The sequence below is a fragment of the Nerophis lumbriciformis genome, linkage group LG30 (assembly GCF_033978685.3).
Source record: "Nerophis lumbriciformis linkage group LG30, RoL_Nlum_v2.1, whole genome shotgun sequence".
Taxonomy (NCBI): Eukaryota; Metazoa; Chordata; class Actinopteri; order Syngnathiformes; family Syngnathidae; genus Nerophis; species Nerophis lumbriciformis.
The window spans coordinates 16943547-16963037 of record NC_084577.2 but is presented as its reverse complement, the minus strand read 5'-3'; the positions used below and the strand labels follow the sequence as shown (position 1 = coordinate 16963037).

At 39.9% G+C, this 19491-nt stretch overlaps 1 protein-coding gene across 3 annotated transcripts in view; it reads left to right on the top strand.

Moving 5' to 3' along the window:
* Window positions 1-19491, top strand: part of sphkap (SPHK1 interactor, AKAP domain containing) — a 194659-nt gene that overhangs the window by 145856 nt on the left and 29312 nt on the right. For all 3 annotated transcript variants that reach the window (XM_072911977.1, XM_061925659.2, XM_061925658.1), the window contains exons 4-5: window positions 17613-17672; window positions 17982-18122. In XM_072911977.1, coding sequence (XP_072768078.1) covers window positions 17613-17672; window positions 17982-18122 — 201 coding nt within the window. The remainder of the gene's footprint in view (window positions 1-17612; window positions 17673-17981; window positions 18123-19491) is intronic.

Here is a 19491-nt window from a genome sequence, read left to right as displayed (position 1 = left end):
TCTTTTGGAATACAATGCCACAAGCTGGGAACATCTATCTTTGGGCAGTTTCGCCCATTCCTCTTTGCAGCACCTCTCAAACTCCATCAGATTGGATAAGAAGCGTTGGTTTTCATCCAGCATGTCTCTGTACATTGCTGCAGTCTAGTCAGGGAGGTGACCAAGAACCCGATGGTCACTCTGTCAGAGCTACAGCATTCCTATGTGGAGAAAGGAGAACTTCCAGAAGGACAACCATCTCTGCAGAAATCCACCAATCAGGCCTGTCTGTATGTTATAGTGACCAGTAAAGGTTTGCCAAAATGCACCTGAAGGTCTCTCAGACCATCAGAAACACAATTCTCTGGTCTGATGAGACAAAGATTGAACTCTTTAGCGTGAATGCCAGGCATCATGTTTGGAGGAAACCAGGCACCGCTCATCACCAGGCCAATACCATCCCTACAGTGAAGCATGGTGGTGGCAGCATCATGCTGTGGGGTTGTTTTTCAGCAGCAGGAACTGGGAGACTAGTCAGGATAGAGGGAAAGAAGAATGCAATAATGTATAGAGACATCCTGGATGCAAAACAACGCTTTTCATCCAACTTGATGGAGCTTAAGAGCTGCTGCGTAGAGGAATGACCAAAGAGGAACGGGTGAAACTGCCCAAAGAAAGGTGTGCCAAGATTGTGGCATCGTATTCAAAAAGACTTGAGGCTTCCATTTTGAAATAAGACATAACATAACATACCAAAATGAGGAAAATAAATACTTTCCAGATGCACTATATGGTTTTGGTCGCCTATTTAATCCTATTTGTTTAATCCTTTCGTATGCGAGATTCTTTCCTGAAAGCGTACGCGAAAATTTAAAGCCAATAAATGCCAACATTTAATTTGGTCTCTGCGAAAGTATTTTACAAAGTTCAACTTATAATTGAGACGAATATAGTTGTTTCTTCATTAAATCTGTCCTTTTAAAGCACTAATGGTGACATGTATATATGTTATAGACATAATATATCTGTATATATATTATTCTGTACATATATGTATAGTATATATTCGTATATATGTTAGATTTTTTTTATCGCTATATTAGTCTATTTATACCTGCATTGTCCTTTCCATCCTTACACTTTCCATCATTGTAACTGAGCTACTGTGTTGAACAATTTCCCTTGTGGATCATTAAAATGTGTCTAAGTCTATAAGCTAGAGCTGGTGTTATATTTTACTTGTTGATTTTGATATTAACTATTGATGTGGAACGTTCAAACTTTTCTACTTCAACAATTACAATATTTAATTTGTTTTACCTGAAGGCGTAAGATAATTATCAGGCTGATATTAGGAATTAGCATATGTCGTCAAACCGATCAACCCTATAACTTGAAAAAAATATTTCCCATATTTAAATATGGATTGAATCATGATGAATTGATTCAGAACTAAGTGTGGCCCACCGACATCTTCCATTTGGCCCGCGGGACGTCATGAGGTTAATTAAGATTAATGTCTGTTTCATTCATTTTAAAAGTTTGTCAGAGTTTGCCGGTAATGGTACTGCATTTTTGTCGCAATTTAGTTGACAATTTAGTGAACCATCACAGATGCTGGCTTTTGAACTTTGCACATATAACAATCCGGATAGTTCTTTTTCTCCTTGGTCCGGAGGACACAACGTCCACAGTTTCCAAAAACACTTTGAAATGTGGACTCGTCAGACCACAACACTTTTCCACCTTGCATCAGTCCATCTGAGATGAGATCGGGCCCAGCAAAGCCGGCAGCAATTCTGGGTGTTGTTGATAATTGGCTTTGGCTTCGCGTAGTAGAGTTTTATCTTGCACTTACAGATATAGTGACAAACTGTAGTTACTGACAGTGGTTTTCTGAAGTGTTCCTAAACCTATGTGGTGAGATCCTTTACACACTGATGTCGCTTTATGATGCAGTACTGCCTGAGGGAACGAAGGTCCGTAATATCATTGCTTACGTAGATGATGAAATCCCTAAATTTCTTGCAATAGCTCATTGAGAAATGTTGTTCTTAAACTGTTGGACAATTTGCTCACACTTGTTGACAAAGTGGTGACCCTCGCCCCATCCTTGTTTGTGAATGACTGAGCATTTCATGGAAGCTGCTTTTATACCCAATTAGCCTGTTCACCTGTGGGATGTTCCAAATAAGTGTGTGAGCATTCCTTAACTTTTTCAGTCTTTTTTGCCAGCTTTTTTGAATTGTTGCAGGCATCAAATTCCAAATTAGCTAATATTTGCAAAGAATACCATAGTTTTCCAGTTCGAACGTCAAGTATATTGTCTGTGCAGTCTATTCAATTGAATATAGGTTGAAAAAGATTTGCAAATCATTGTATTTTTTTTTTTAATTTACACAATGTGCCAACTTCACTGGTTTTTGGTTTTGTAATTTATATGTTTGTCGGTTACTTGTTTGAGGGACAAAAACAAGACATTTGACGTGTTTAAATCAGTGGTTCTCAACCTTTTTTCAGTGATGTACCCCTTGTGAATTTTTTTTTAATTCAAGTACCCCCTAATCAGAGCAAAGCATTTTTGGTTGAAAAAAGGAGATAAAGAAGTAAAATACAGCACTATGTCATCAGTTTCTGATTTATTAAATTGTATAACAGTGCAAAATATTGCTCATTTGTAGTAGTCTTTCTTGAACTATTTGGAAAAAAAGATAGGTTTTTATTTATATTTATAAAGGATTTTTGAATTGTTGCTATGTTTAGAATATTTAAAAAAAATCTCACGTACCCATTGGCATACCTTCAAGTACCCCCAGGGGTAGGTGTATCCCCATTTGAGAACCACTGGTTTAAATGTATTTCTGGACTGTGAATGTCAAAAATCCAAATAACAAAAGTTAAAAAAAATAAAAAGAGTGAAAATGTTGTGCGAGACAACCCGGGGGCTAAAGCAATATTGTTATTTCATTGTGGAAATGCCAGCAAAACACCACGTTCTCCCCACACTCATGCACACACTGATAGACAGAAATAATTACATTGACTTCAAATCTGATTAATGGATGTGTGATGTTAGCCCTACATACTTGTATATCACATTTGGTTTGGACAAATATTCAGGTATAATTTGCAGTTTGTCAAGTCTACCTTTGTTGGGTCTAACTACAGTTTAAATCTAAAAAAAAAAACAGAAATATATTGGTCTTAAGAATTTTTATATTACATGTAGGATTCATGGAATCTTAAGGGTGTGTATAACCCTCACCTCTCTATCTCTTGTATGGTCAGCTGTTCAGTCTGACACAAATGTTCTTGTTGTCTGGTAGGTCTCCTAATTAAAAAAAAACTGATAGCATCGATGCGTGTCCCTTGACTCGTCTTATCAGCTGCCTCGAGGCCCCCATTGTTTGATGAGGTCAACTATATACCTCCACCCTCCTGCTACAAAGTCAAACCTGAATTATTCTCCCTTGCTTCGCTCCACCTAAGGTGATGTTATGACAGGTGGAGTAAAAAGTAATCATATTATAGCACATTTTTGGTATGACACTGAACACTCCACAGCAGAAAAAGCTAGCTCTCAAAGTGGTTCAGATAAAAGGCCAAGGAGAAGACACAACAAGACAAACCTGTCATTGTGTCAGTGGAAATGCGGCCTGTCAGTGCATTTTTATACACCTTCGTTTATATTCTGATAGAAATCTTTGCTATTTGTGGTTTTTGGCTTTGACCTGCCACAGTGAGGATGACCTAAACAGCGATTTACCTTTCAGCTTACACACCCCCATTCTTTTCGTAATAGTCTTATGTCAACATCTGTTCTGTCCCTCCAAATAATACTCCTTGTCCAGTGCTCATGTCAGCAGAACAGACGCAGATGTGTAAGCCTCTTTCAATTACCCCGTGTGCCAGCAGAGGCTCCTGATGCGTTATAATGCATTATGCATTGATATCCACGGACAGGAGCATGCAAAACGACTAAAGCGTCCATAACAAAGCTCGTACTAAAGTACCACAGAAGACAATATGACCTTTTAACCTCAGCTATTTTGGCTACCTTGGATCAGATATAATTTAAATGTGTACAATATTTAAAAATGGAACTTGTAGAGCAGTGGTCACCAACCTTTTCTCAGCCAAAAACCAAATCAAGATCTATTCCTGCGTCAACTGTTTTATATGCGCGTGAATAATGTGTGCGGGCATGCGTGCGTATGTACGTTTGTGTGTATATGCATATAAGTATGTATGTTTGTGTATGTGTATATATGTATGTATGTCTGTATATATGTATATGTGTATGTATGTATGTATTAGGGCTGTGAATCTTTGGGTGTCCCACGATTCGATTCAAAATCGATTTTTTTTTTTTCAATTCAACACGATTCTCGATTCAAAAATGATTTTTTTCCCGATTCAAAACAATTCTCTATTCATTCAATACATAGGATTTTAGCAGGATCTACCCCAGTCTGCTGACATGCAAGCAGAGTAGTAGATTTTTGTAAAAAGCTTTCATAATTGTAAAGGACAATCAATGTTTTATCAACTGATTGCAATAATGTAAATGTGTTTTAACTATTAAATGAACCAAAAATATGACTTATTTTATCTTTGTGAAAATATTGGGCACAGTGTGTTGTCAAGCTTATGAGATGCGATGCAAGTGTAAGCCACTGAGACACTATTCTTTTTTAAAAATCTTTTTTTTTATAAATGTCTAATGATAATGTCAATGAGGGATTTTTAATCAATGCTATGTTGAAATTGTAACTAATATTAATACTTGTGTTGATAATATTCATTTTTGTTTCACTACTTTTGGTTTGTTCTGTGTCGTGTTTGTGTCTCCTCTCAATTGCTCTGTTTATTGCAGTTCTGGGTGTTGCTGGGTCGGGTTTGGTTTTGGAATTGGATTGCATTGTTATGGTATTGCTGTGTATTGTTTTGTTGGATTGATTAATAAAAAAAATGAAAATTAAATAAATAAAAAATAGATTAAAAAGAAAAAAGACAATCGATTCTGAATCGCACAACGTGAGAATTGCGATTTGAATTCAAATCAATTTTGTTCCCACACCCCTATTATGTATATATGCATACATATATACGTGTGTGCGTGTATTTTTCTATGAAAAAACATGTTTTTGTGTGTTTTCAAAGACAAAGCTTTTTATCGTTATTATTGGCTGATTTCAACATGTTTGCGTTTTCATGTGTTTCTTGTTTTCCCAATTTTTGCTGGTGTTTTTTTTGTAATGTGTCTAGGGCAGTGGTCGGCAACCCGCGGCTCCGGAGCCGCATGCGGCTCTTTGATCACTCTGATGCGGCTCAGCTGTATACTTGCCGACCCCCCCGATTTTCCCAAGAGACTTCCGGATTTCAGTGCCTCTCGCAGAAAACTCCTGGGATTAATATTCCCCGATTTTCACCCTTACAATAATAATAAGGGCATGCCATGATGGTACAGCATTTAGCGCCCTCTGCAACCTGTACGAACAGCATGCCAGCTCAGCCTCTTGTTATATGCATCTTCTGCTTGTACACGTGAGTGACAGCAAGGCATACTTGGTCAAGAGCCACACAGGTTACACTGACGGTGGCCATATAAAACAACTTTAACACTCTTACTAATAATGCGCCACACTTTGAACCAAAACCAAACAAGAATGACAAACACATTTCAGGAGAACATCTACACAACATAAACACAACAGAACAAATGCCCAGAATCCCATGCAGCCCTAACTCTTCCGGGCTACATTATACCCCCCCCCTCTGTGCGTCTTGAGGTGGGCAGGGTTTGGTAGCGGGGGGTGTATAATGTAGCCCGGAAGAGTTAGGGCTGCATGGGATTCTGGGTATTTGTTCTGTTTTGTTTATGTTGTGTTACGGTGCAGATGTTCTCCCGAAATGTGTTTGTCATTCTTGTTTGGTGTGGGTTCACAGTGTGGCGCATTATTAGTAAGAGTGTTAAAGTTTTTTATACCGCCACCGTCAGTGTAACCTGTGGGGTTGTTGACCAAGTATGCATTGCTGTCACTTACGTGAGCAAGCAGAAGCCCCATACAACGTGTGGCTGGGCCGGCACGCTGGTTGAAGTGGGCGTTAAATGCTGTACCATTACGGCACGTTCGAGAGAATAGTCGCTCTGAAAATCGTTGTCTGCTGGAAAAATTGGGAGGGTTGACAAGTATGACGCTGTCAAGCCCCATTCATATAAAACCTGCGGGCCGCACTAACATTCAATGTTCATATCAAGGTGTGGGCCGCGTGTCTGAGACCCTTGGTTAATACATAGCACAAAGCAAAAATAAAACTTTGTATGCAGTGTTATTTCATTTTAAATTTCAAAAGATTTTTGTGGCTCCCATTGTTTTCTTTAATTTGTGAAACTGGTCAAAATGGCTCTGACTGGTAAAGGTTGCCGACCCCTGGTCTAGGGCTAATAAAAAAACGAGTCACAGGCCACAGATGGCACCTGTGCCACACTTTGGGCACCCCTGCTGTAGAAACTAACTGTTTATGGACACTATAATCTTAGTACTGTAGTATATTTTGTCATCCTAAGTCACATGGTTGTCTTACGTCAGCGCCGGAAGTAGTAAAGTCCGTTATTCACCTGGCGGGTTTTTCCTGTGTGATAAAAGAGGTTATAAACAGGGAAGTCCTTCTTTAGCTGCTGCCTTGTGTTATCATATATTACTGCCTCAGCACATGTCAATGTTTGCCTTTTGTATATATAAATCAAAACAAAATTTGTACTTTGGAGCAATGTTCACAAACTCTAATATTTGGCTTGTTAGCTTCCTGTCGCAGGCGAGCTATGATGGTGAAAAGTTGTTTGATCATGTTGGATGCTACAATATGACTTATTTGTTGCAAGAATCAGCCTTAATGTATTGTTGCAGCTTGATGATTTTTTTAACACGTCTTGAAACACGCGTTTACGAGACGAGCGGGCGTAGTGTGCCGCTGGGCTGGTAGGGGGGTGGTGTCGAAAGCCGCAGGATGAGAGGCTGAAGAGAGGCAGAGGCATGCCGGCGTGTTCTGGGGTCAAAATGCCTGCCTGATGGGTCTGTGGGTGTCACTAATGTTATATAAATACTTTTTTTTTCTTAATATTTTCGCAGTTGGATTGACTGGTAGATTGATCGACGGGTTGCCGACCCCTGATATAGAGAATAGGGCATCCATGGACGGGTGATTTTGTATGCATTCTGTGGCCCATTGCCTTTTAGGTGTGGAATAACCTCAGGTCTTAAATTGACATTTCACAGCTATTATGTGCTCATCATACCCACTGAATTGATGTAAACAGCAGATGAGGGACACACAGCAAAGAAGACCGTCTCTTAGTATTCAAGTAAATGGTACGGGTGACAGTTCAGGAAAAGCAGACACAGAAAAAAACTTTTTGAATAGTAATTTTTAGCTACCGTTGACCTTTTTTTATTAATTTAACAATGATATAACGGTATTGCGGTTTCAAAATCCCCACAATCATACCGTGATGTATGACGGTATCAAACGGAAACTTGGTGAGTGTAGTTTTTTCTGGCACTTTTGTGTTGGCCGGTCAGACAGTAAACTCCACCTTCTAAAATCCTCTGAGCAGCGCAGGACCGGCAAAACGGGGGCGTGGAACGCCATCAATGGGAGAAAAAGAGGAAGCATTCGGGTCAAGAGAAGGTGTTCGTAGTAGATAAGAGGAATTTTTCATCAAAATCCGTCTTTAACTTTTTGAGTTGTTAGCAACAATCAGACAAACAAATCTTGGCGAAAACATAATCTCTTTGGCGGAGGTAATTAAGTCTTCTTACTGCAAAACAAAGCACAGCAACTTTGTCCCGAGCGTTTCCACCGCCGTGGAGGGGGAGCCTCCGGTGGCAGCGCAGAGACGTCCCCAACTGATGCACAGATGAGTGGTCCACCCTGGGTCCTGACTTTGGACCGCTAGCGTTTCATCTTTTCTCACCGAATCTGTGCCCCCCCCTCTCCACGAAGGAGAGGGGGGCAGAAGAGAAACGGCAGATCAACTGGCATAAAAGGGGGCTTTATTTAAAGGCTAGAGTATCATGGCGCCGCTATAAATAGTTGGTCTGCGTTAGCGTTTATAATACCAATATCACAAATACTTGGTTAATATTTAAGTCACTAAATGGTGTATTGTTGGAGCTTTTTGAATGGTTATTTATTGGGTTTAATGGGCGGAATAGGAGACCTCCTGTTGGCTCCGTTGTAAGCAGACTTTTATTTACGTTTATTTACGAGTTAGAATGCATGACAAAAAATACTTCGGTTGTCATATTTTTCATAATGATTGTAAATGATAGGCAAAATTCTAAAAAAAAAAGTGCAGTTCCCCTTTAAGGTTGCCTGATCATAAACTTTTTCAGAGTATGTCCTTTGAGCTCTGCACAAGAAGGTAAGGAAAAGATGTAGCATTAGGCTCGAAGATGTCCGCGTAATGTTTACGATCTTTAATTATTTAAAAAGTGCTGAAAACAACTTTATATAATAGTTGCTTTTCTTAAAGCCAATGTTTTCTTTTCCAGTATCGATAAAATAGATTAATTACCTTTTAAATTGATGATAGATCGATATATATCTTCTGGAACGCAAACTTGCCGAACACAAACCGTTTTTCCCCCCCCAGATCTTAGGAATATATATCGATCTATTGATATGTGGATCAACTGTTACACCCTTACTTGTTACACTGGATGTTTACATTTTCATTTCAACGGCACTTAACTGTGTCTGTTTTTTGTTTTTTTTATATTTGTTTTTACAGTGAATGTTCCAGCACTTCTTTGCACTTAAAAATACATGTTAGTTTTAGGGTTGTCTCGATACCAATAATTTGGTACCAGTACCAAAATGTAGTTCAATACTTTTCTATACTAGTTTAAAAATATAAAGTTGACCACAAAAAAATTAAAATCTTACTTCTTATTGCACTCAAAGAACAATTTTCGAAGATTAAAATAAAAATTAAAAGGCATTAAACAAATTGGGATTTTTTGCTGCACTCAAAGAATAATTTTCTTACTAACATTCGTCTTATATTACATATAGCCTGCCAAAATCTAGGATTAGGTTAGAATAGAGTAAACAGCTTTATTGATATTATGCTTCATGATTAATGGTTGCTACTGTGCTTTTATTTGTGCTTAAAGACAAATACAATCATTAGTAAGTACTAAAAACAATACTATGGCTTAAACTACACAGATAAGACATGTAGCAGATAAAACACACATTGTTAAAGATAAAACACAAATTGTAGCAATTTGTTACAAAACTCAGTCGTTTCACTTGAATTAGTTTGCGCTACATGAGCGGTTTGGACTTTGCTAATATTTGGCATCAAGCCTAACAGCTGTGAGTGCGTCTATGTGCCGAAAACGAAATTTCAGTTCTTATGTGTCTTGTACATGTTTAAAGAATGGACAATAATAAAGCATCTTGAATCTTGAATGTATCTGTATGTGCACAGCAGGGGAGCTAGTTAACTTTATTACCTGTCGATCTGACTGCTTGTTATTTAATTGTTAAGCTAAGTTTGAAGCAAAGGTTGGAATACTTTAGTCATGCCCCTTTTGGCAAGGCATGATTTAAGGCAGCGCTTGCAGCGTGGCACTTCTGTGTTTCAAGCGTCTCTTGAGCGATAGTTTTGAAGCCCAAATATTTCCATATTATATTGCGCTTAACGTACCCTTTTTATTAACCAGTAGAATTACCTTTTAATTTTCCTCTCCTCGCTGTTTCTTGTCGTGCGCGCTGACACACTCAACATGCCTGTTTGCTCTGCTAGTCACCGCTGCACGGCAGCCTGCAAATTAACAAATGTACCGGTATTTTTCAAAGGCGGTATAGTACCGTTTTGAATTCCATTAGTACAGCAGTACTTTATTAGTAGCGGTATACCGTACATGATTGGAGCATTTCAACAATATTCTTGTGTTCAATTTAGGGCTGGGCGATATTGCCTTTTTTTAATATCACGATATTTTCAGGCCATATCGTGATACACGATATATATCTCGATATTTTGCCTTAGCATTGAATGAACACTTGATGCATATAATCACAGCAGTATGATGATTCTGTGTCTACATTAAAATATTATCCTGCGATGAGGTGGCGACTTGTCCAGGGTGTACACTGCCTTCCGCCCGATTGTAGCTGAGATAGGCTCCAGTGCCCCCGCGACCGCGAAGGGAATAAGCGGTAGAAAATGGATGGATGGATCTTCATACTGCATTAATATATGCTACTTTTAAACTTTCATGCAGAGAAGGAAATCACAACTAAAAAAAAATCACTTTTTTTCATACGGTGTTGATCTGGAAATGTTTGCCTCGGCATTTTGATGGTGTGGACGTGTGGCACCGAACGATGTTGACGTGCAGAGTAAGCCCTCTTCATTGTCTAGCGGGTGACTTTTCAAATGATGCTACATATTAGCAGTGTAGCCGAGTGTCCCGGGTTCGCCTATACAGTGTACTTATCTAATAAAATAATAAACGGGAGACATTAGAGCAGGTTCGGTAGCCACCGCTTCTTTAATGTCAACATCACACACCTCCTTCCACAACCACACACACCCTACGTCACAGCCCTACGGCAACAACTCTGGAGGGACAAAACTCCTCCTCCTTACTAACACAGTCCGGTAACTTGGGACACCCTGAACTGTTGTTACAGCAGTAATGCTACTTTTTATAGCAACGCTTTTGCCCCACACGTAACAAATTACGGTTGTCTGTTCGACATATTCCCACTTGAAGCCAAACCACCGGCAGACGATGGACTCCCTGCTGTTTTTCTTGGGAATTAATTATTCCTTCATTTGTTACCAGATTCGCACCTTCTTTCTCTCGTATTACCGCTAGCATCACAGCTAACGTTAGCCATGCTGCTATCTCTCTGCTCGGGGAGGGCGTATACATATGTGACGTATGACGTGACAGTATGTGATGTGTGTAAGAAGGTGCGCTTGTCTGTCTGTGAGAAGGAGAGACTGGAAAGAGCGAGGAGAGCATGTAGTGTAATGCCCGCAGCTATAAGCAACTGCGTGAGAACGTATACTCGATATCACGTTATATAGTAATTTTCTATATCGCACAGAGACAACCCCGCAATATATCGCGTATATCGATATATCACCCAGCCCTAGTTCAATTACAGTAAGTGTGTTGGGGGGGGTTACCCACATATGCGGTCCTCTCCAAGGTTTCTCATAGTCATTCACATCGATGTCCCACTGGGGTGAGTTTTTCCTTGCCCTTATGTGGGCTTTGTACCGAGGATGTCGTTGTGGCTTGTGCAGCCCTTTGAGACACTTGTGATTTAGGGCTATATAAATAAACATTGATTGATTGATTGAAAACTGCAGGAATTTTCATGATACAAATTTATTTAACTAATAATTCCGTTTTAATTGGGTAAACTGCAAAAATTTCATTTTTTTTTGTTGGTTAGCTTTTGTATTTCCAGAGAGAAACGTGCTCAAAATGACCCAAAGCTAATGTATGTTCAACTCGTGATTTTCCTGCTTACCATTTAAATCTCAATAAAGTCGTATTGGGTTCGTTAAAAAAAATGTTTTTCTCTGTGTGACACAACCTCTTATAAAAAGTTTGTAGATTGCATTCCAGCTGTGAGGCAGTGAAGCATTGAAAGTAAACATTCTCAAACTAGTATTTGTGTCAAGGTGTTTTTTGCAACTATATCTGTATTTCTTTTAGTACATGTATAATTAGGTGTAGGTAGAGCAGGTGTCTGCAAAAGTAAAATGACAGACAGCAGGGTTCCACCTGTGCATGTTTTTGCATTGAAACGATGCCGTGTGACTCACTTTTCTGCTCTGTTTGATAAGCACAGCACCATTTAGATGTTGGGACATATATAGAAATGTCGTGACTGAGACACAGCAATGACACTTCCCTCAAAGTGCCTCATGTTGCGCACATGCTCAACTGGGACCACCCCCTCCCATTCAATTTCTCCTCATTGCAACTGGAGCTGAGCTTCATCCACTTAGCCACACAGGACTTCCTTGCCTCTGCCAACTCGGATCAGAGGCCGTAGGCTGTAGAATGAAACCGCATCCTTGCAGTCCCAGAGTCCCCGCGCCGACGCGAGGACTCCATCATAGACCATTAAACCTTGCGACTAGAGGTTAAGGTGGGTGAAATAGGAAATGGAAGAAGGCAGCAAGTGTGACAAGGAATGGGGAGGAAGGAAGTGGGAAGCGAATGAGCCGACTTTCGGGAGAGAAGTCTTGTCAGGGAGGGTCTCGTCTTGAAGAGACGGTGCCTTACAGCGGCATTGTCAGCCATGACAGACAGCAGCTGTCATTTTGAAATATCGAGTCACTTACTGAAAAGGTGTCATTGTGTTTGGCTTGTTGGATTTGTGACAGACAGGGTAGTGGGGAAGGAGTTGAAGTATCTTACCTGCCAATATCAATTAATGTCAATAGTCATTTCTAGAATCTAGAGCACACATGAATAAAAGGCACACTTACCTAATATTTGGGCAAATTTTATTTTGTACATAGTTTAGGGGCACACGCTGCAGGTGTACAGACTGAAATATTTACATCTTATTCACAAATTTAGCAAAAGACAGTGCCTACAGTAGCCTACCGGAGTGGTCAAGGCATGTGGTCTTCATCCTCCTTCGGTGTCTGAGTGGAGGAGACTTGGGGTTGTGTCGTCCGGCCATTTCTTGGCCTCATTTTCACTTTCATTTTTGTCTCGATGGCGGGTTGCCTCTGCCTTCTTTGGCTCAAAGCGTTCTGGCCTTTCTGGGCCCACTAGCGGTAGTGGATTTCGGTTCCGTGCGGCGTCTGTTTCCTTTTTCAATGGCTGGGTTGATCGCCCTCAGCTTTGGGGCTGCGTTGTGTGCATTTCATCATGTCTTCGTCATGATGAAGTAGGGCTGGGCGATATATCGATATGCGCGATATATCGCGGGTTTGTGTCTGTGCGATATAGAAAATGACTATATCGTGATATCGAGTATACGTTCTCACGCAGTTGCTTTTAGCTGCGGGCATTACACTACATGCTCTCCTCGCTCTATCCTGTCTCTGCTTCTCACAGACAACAAGCGCACCTTCTTACACACGTCACATACTGTCACGTCATGCGTCACATACGTATACGCCCTCGCGGAGCACAGAGGTAGCAGCATGGCTAACGTTAGCTGTGATGCTAGCGGAGTGGTGCGAGTGTGTTAGGTAAGGAGGAAGAGTTTTGTCCCTCCAGAGTTGTTGCCGTAGAGCTGTGACGTAGGGTATGTGTGGTTGTGGAAGGAGGTGTGTGATGTTGACATTAAAGAAGCGGTGGCTACCGAACCTGCTGTAATGTCTCCCGTTTATTATTTTATTAGATAAGTACACTGTATAGGCGGACCCAGGACACTCGGCTTCACTGCTAATATGTAGCATCATTTGAAAAGTCACCCGCTAGACAATGAAGAGGGCTTAATCCGCACGTCAATATCGCCATTTGGTGCCACACTTCCACACCATCAAAATGCCGAGGCAAACATTTCCACATCAACACCGTATGAAAAAAATAGTGATTTTTTTTTGTTGTGATTTCCTTCTCTGCATGAAAGTTTAAAAGGAGCATATATTAATGCAGTATGAAGAATAATGTTTTAATGTAGACACATAGAATCATCATACTGCTGTGATTATATGCATCAAGTGTTCATTCAAGGCTAAGGCAAAATATCGAGATATATATCGTGTATCGCGATATGGCCTTAAAATATCGCGATATTTAAAAAAGGCCATATCGCCCAGCCCTATGATGGTGAGTGTATAACGCGCTAAATGGCTGACTGAATGATAATGTAAGAGCCTTATTATGCAAAACCAACTTTTCTTACCTGATGGAACATCTTTTTGTGTATTTGGGATCTTTAAATCAGACCATAGAGGAATGGTGGCGATATGTATAAAACAATCCTGCCTTCTTCCAAACTTTTTCCAAATGAGCCATTTGGAATTTGAGATAATTGTGACACATTTTTTTATAAATCTTTTATATATGGAAGTGGTTTACCCAAAGAGCTTTGTACAAGTCCACCGTTTTTATTTAGCTGTGGTCCAAAGTTGCAGTCAGTAAGTTAATGTTTTCTCTCTCTCATACATGCACATGTGTACTAAAATCCTTCGCTGTAGCCTATAGTTCTATCCAATGTTCCCTCTAAGGTGCGCGCATGTGAAATTGCGCACTGCTCAAGCGTCCTCTGCGCACTGCAAATTTATGCCACGCACAAAATCAAATAAAAAAATAAGCGCATAACAATTTTCGACACAACACGGACACGACAGAGAAAACCGTTTTCGTCATCATTGTTCAAATATTGTAACGTCTGTCGAGACACTTTGAGGACATGAATTCCATCGATCACTTTACTGAGCAAAACTCTTTATTGTCGGCCATAAACACATCACCAAAACATTAATTAAAAAAATGATATCTAGCAAAAGTGGTCATTTACTGCAGTACAAACCAGACCAAAAGCAATTTTGTTATATCAACAGCAGCCGCTCGCTCTTTCTCACTTGCGCCAACACATGCACATATGGCACTTAGCCAGTGATGCGTTTACAGCCACACAAAAAGTCGGACTACTCCAACACCACACATAAAGTGTAATTCCAGGTCGTTACACTATGATTTACCAATGAAATGTGTGCTTTTTCTAGTGTCATTTATTAGGAATCTTAATTTATAAATATTAATCATGAAATGCTGTTTGTATATTAAATACTAATAAAAATATATTTTTTACAAACAGGAAGTTGCAGGAATGTACACATGATCCCCTGCTTACATCTCATTGTGCAACATGTGAATGTTTTAATGGGAACTAAATGCAATGTCTGAAAGGGGTACAAATTATTTCCAAAGCAGGACCTCCACCCACACAAACAATACAAGTACACAGTTCATGAAAAACAATATTTTTTGTTATTGTCATTGTAATTGGGCCTAAACACTTATATTAGAAAATAACCTAATGGAAATGACTGCTGTCATTTGATTATAATAATAAGAGAATGTTGTCTGTCTATCTGTGTTGGCCCGGCGATGAGGTGGGGACTTGTCCTGGGTGTACCCCGCCTTCCGCCCGAATGCAGATGAGATAGGCTCCAGCACCCCCCGCGACCCCGAAAGGGACAAGCGGTAGAAAATGGATGGATGGATGGAGATTTAACTTATTTAGTCAGGTTTGGGACAGGTGTGCTGCTGGTGTAGCCACAGTGTGCACGTCTGATGTTGCTCACATGGGCTCCACTGAATGCTCAGGGAGTTTTTGCGTTTGCTCACACACATGAAAAATTAGAGGGAACATTGGTTCTATCTTGTATATATCAGTAGACTCGATATGGAGGATCTAATAACTACAACATGGCTGACGGGGACAAGAAACAGTTAAAGGAGGTTTTGCCTGGAGAGGGACTTTGCACGTAGATTTAAGACCGCCCACAAAACGACGCATTCTGAAGCGACAGTCAGAAACGGCTTGAAAATGGTCTGTAAAACATTTTGACCAAAGAACCACCATTACATGTTATTTAGTGTTTTAAATGTAGAAAAAAAATCATAAAATGACCCCTTTTAATGTGAAATATGTTGTTGGTCCATCGTGACTTGTTAAGGAATCTTTTCTTATCCATCCATCTATTTTATACCGCCTGTCCCTTTCGGGGTCGCGGAAGGTGCTGGAGCCTATCTCAGCTGCTGTGATGAGGCAAGTTTTTTTCTGTGGCATGTGAAGCCTCTTAACCTAAGCATTGTATAAAGCAAAAAGTTCAAAGCGTGGAAAAAATTTTTAGTATGGAAAGTACAATGTAGAGTACTACAAAGCCTAGAGCTCCAACAAAGTTGTAATATTAACAAAAAGGGGGAAAAATATATAGGTGGCCATATTTGTAGGTTTGAAAATTGCAACTTCCGCAATAAACACTGCGCGCTCTGAGATGAACAGCATGCATTAAAGACTCTTCCGGTTGACTTCTGTGGCGGGGTGGAAACAATGAATGCTGTTTTTGGTTCCAGTTATCAAGTCTTGACAAGGCATGCTTTGTGTAGCTAATATTTATCAGCAGTCTAATTGGTCTCTGAAGTAACTGCTGTGTAAACGATCTTAAAGGAGAATTTACTTTTTTTGGAATTTTGCCTATCGTTCTCGATCATTATAAAAGACATGACGGGAGGATTATTTTTTAACGCATTCTAAATGTCAAATAAAGGTAAATGAAAGTCCGCTTACAGCGGAGCCATTGGGAGGTCCTCAATTCCGCCCATAAAACCTGATAACCGTTCAAAAAACGCCAGCAATACTCAATTTACATTTTGTGACTTTAATATTAATTTATTAATATTGACTAATTAATTAATCATTAGTGATATAAATATTTTAAGCAACAACGCAGACAAACTATTTATAGCGGCGCCGTGATTACTTCCTATGTGCCAATGTTTACATCATTGACTGATCAGCTGCTTCCTCGCTTTCTTGCTCCATGTAAGTTTATTGTAATTCACAAATCATGCCTCTCACCTAGACAGAAGGTGGCTGTTGGTATAATCCAACAAGTTGAGACACTTTGACAGCTATATAGGACCTGGAACTGGCAAGGACGACAAGAAAAGTAGCAGGGGGGTGTATATTGTAGCGTCCCGGAAGAGTTAGTGCTGCAAAGGGGTTCTGGGTATTCGTTCTGTTGTGTTTATGTTGTGTTACGGTGCGGATCTTCTCCCGAAATGTGTTTGTCATTCTTTTTTGGTGTGGGTTCACAGTGTGGCACATATTTGTAAAAGTGTTAAAGTTGTTTATACGGCCACCCTCAGTGTGACCTGTATGGCTGTTGACCAAGTATGGGTTGCATTCACTTGTGTGTGTGAAAAGCCGTAGATATTATGTGATTGGACCGGCACGCAAAGGCAGTGCCTTCAAGGTTTATTGGCGCTCTGTACTTCTCCCTACGTCCGTGTACCACTCCGTACAGCGGCGTTTTAAAAAGTAATGCATATTACTTTTTGAAACCAATACCGTTAATTTCCGATATTACATTTTAAAGCATTTATCGGCCGATATCGGCAGCCCGATATTATCGGACATCTCTACTTAAAATGATAAATTTGTAAATATTGTTAATGTGCCCGTTACTACATTACATATATACTTACATCATGTATATAAAACCTCAATTGAGGTGGTTGGATGTTTTAAGGGCTTTATAGGCAGAATTGAACGGCTCCCTTAGGCTCCATTGTAAGCGAACTTTCGATCGAATCTAATATTTAGAATGCATAAAAAAAAAAAAAAAATCCATCCGTCCTCCATCCATTTTCTACCGCTTGTCCCGTTCTGTCTTTCATAATGATTGTGAACGATAGGCAACATTTTTTTAAGAAAGTGCAGTTCCACTTTAAACAATCCAGCATCCCATCATGGGGAATGTTCGACGGGATTCGCTGCAAAAACGTGTTTAAATGTACAAAAATGTTTTTTTTAATAAACTCCACTGCATTGTTTCATCCTTCTACTGTATACATTTCTTAGCTTGTTTGCATTTGTGTCCCTTTCAGATCTGTTTTGTGAATCTGGACCCTCAGAAAACTGACTATTGTGACGACAAAAGCCTAAAGGTGAGGCACAACTTTCAATCTTGGTCTTTTCCTTCGCTGTATTCTCTTGAATTCCCCGGGTTGGTTTCTTACAACATTGGCATGGTTGCCATGGATACTAGGTCATTATCTAGAATTTCATGGATGATTTGTTTGTGTAATGTGCATGAGAAGGTCCCAAATGGGTCAGCTCCAGGTGGGAGTAGTTGGCAATCAGTGATGCTATCCCATCAGGTGTAAACTAAATATCAGTTGTTGTATTGATAGTACTGACAACCCATTATGGTTGGTTTTGTCATTGTAAGCTCTGGTGTGACATGTCCCCCACAGAAATTGGCAATGATGTCTCCAGATCTGCCAAGGCTTGTTGAGTTACTCACTGTTCACCAGCCAAAAGAAAATGAGATCCTCTTCCTCGGTGGCCTTGAAGGAGCAGACACCTGCCAAACGCACCCACCAGCATCCTCTCAGGTGACTTTATGGTGCTGACTTCCGGGGAACAGTACCGGTTTGTGACACATTTGTTACTGGGCCACTCAGACACATTAAATAATTCATAAACAACCACATTTTCTCCGACTTTCGCATCTCTCACTAGAACACACCAATAAGCGTGTTCATAAATGAATAAATTACATACAGCCCTGATAGGAAGTGGCCATTTGTTATATCTTTCTTACACGGGACAATGTTCATTAATGAACATATAAAATGTAAATGTACCAGATTGTAGCCACATGCTAATTTCCATCTGAAGTCCCCGGCAAGTTGATTGTATATTGAACAAGGTTCATACAAAGTTAGACAGCACCAACAATATAATAAATTACACTCAGATATACAGTGGAACCTCAATTTACGAACTTAATTGGTTCTTGAGCATGGTTCGCGGTCCAAAAAGTTTGTATAGTGAAGCAGAGTTCCCCATAAAAACAACGGAAATTGGTTCTAGCCTGGACAAAAGTCCTTATTATTTTAAAAAGCACACTTCGGAGACATTAATGTGTATATATAAGCAGCACCAAGTTCCTGGGGGTGCAGATAACTGACAATATAACCTGGTCCCTACACACCGGAGCTCTTGTAAAAAGAGCTCAGCAGCGCATGCACTTTTTGCGTCGGATGAAAGGAGCACAGCTTCCTCCCCCCATTCTCACCACATTCTACAGAGGCACTATGGAGAGCCTGCTGACCAACAGCATCTCTGTCTGGACTGGAGCCTGCAGTGCCTCAGACTGGAAGTCTCTCCAGAGAGTGGTGAGGACGGCGGAAAAGAGCATCAGGACTCCTCTTCCTCCTATCCAGGAGATCGCAAAAAGCCGCTGCCTGACCAGGGCTCAGAAAATCTGCAAAGACTCCTCCTCCTAAATTATCCCCTCAACTCCCCCCAAAATGGATTAACTCGCTGGAATAAAAAAGACAATATAACATACATACATAAACGTGGACGCATGTGAAAAAGTGCAATATATTTATCTGTACAGTAATCTATTTATTTATTTATATATATTTTATTTATTTTATATATATATTTATATATTATTTATATATATTTATTTATTTATATATGCACCTTATTGCTTTTTTATCCTGCACTACCATGAGCTTATGTAACGAAATTTCGTTCTTATCTGTGCTGTAAAGTTCAAATTTGAATGACAATAAAAATGAAGTCTAAGTCTAAGTCTATATAGTCAGGGCCGTAACTAGGATTTGACAAATACCGAGGTCAGAAATTAGTTGTCCAAGAGGAGCTTTGAAAGGCTGAAATCATGTGTATGTATCCCAGCACCATACAAATTATATTACCTTGAGCAACACAATGAATTTCCAGAATAAC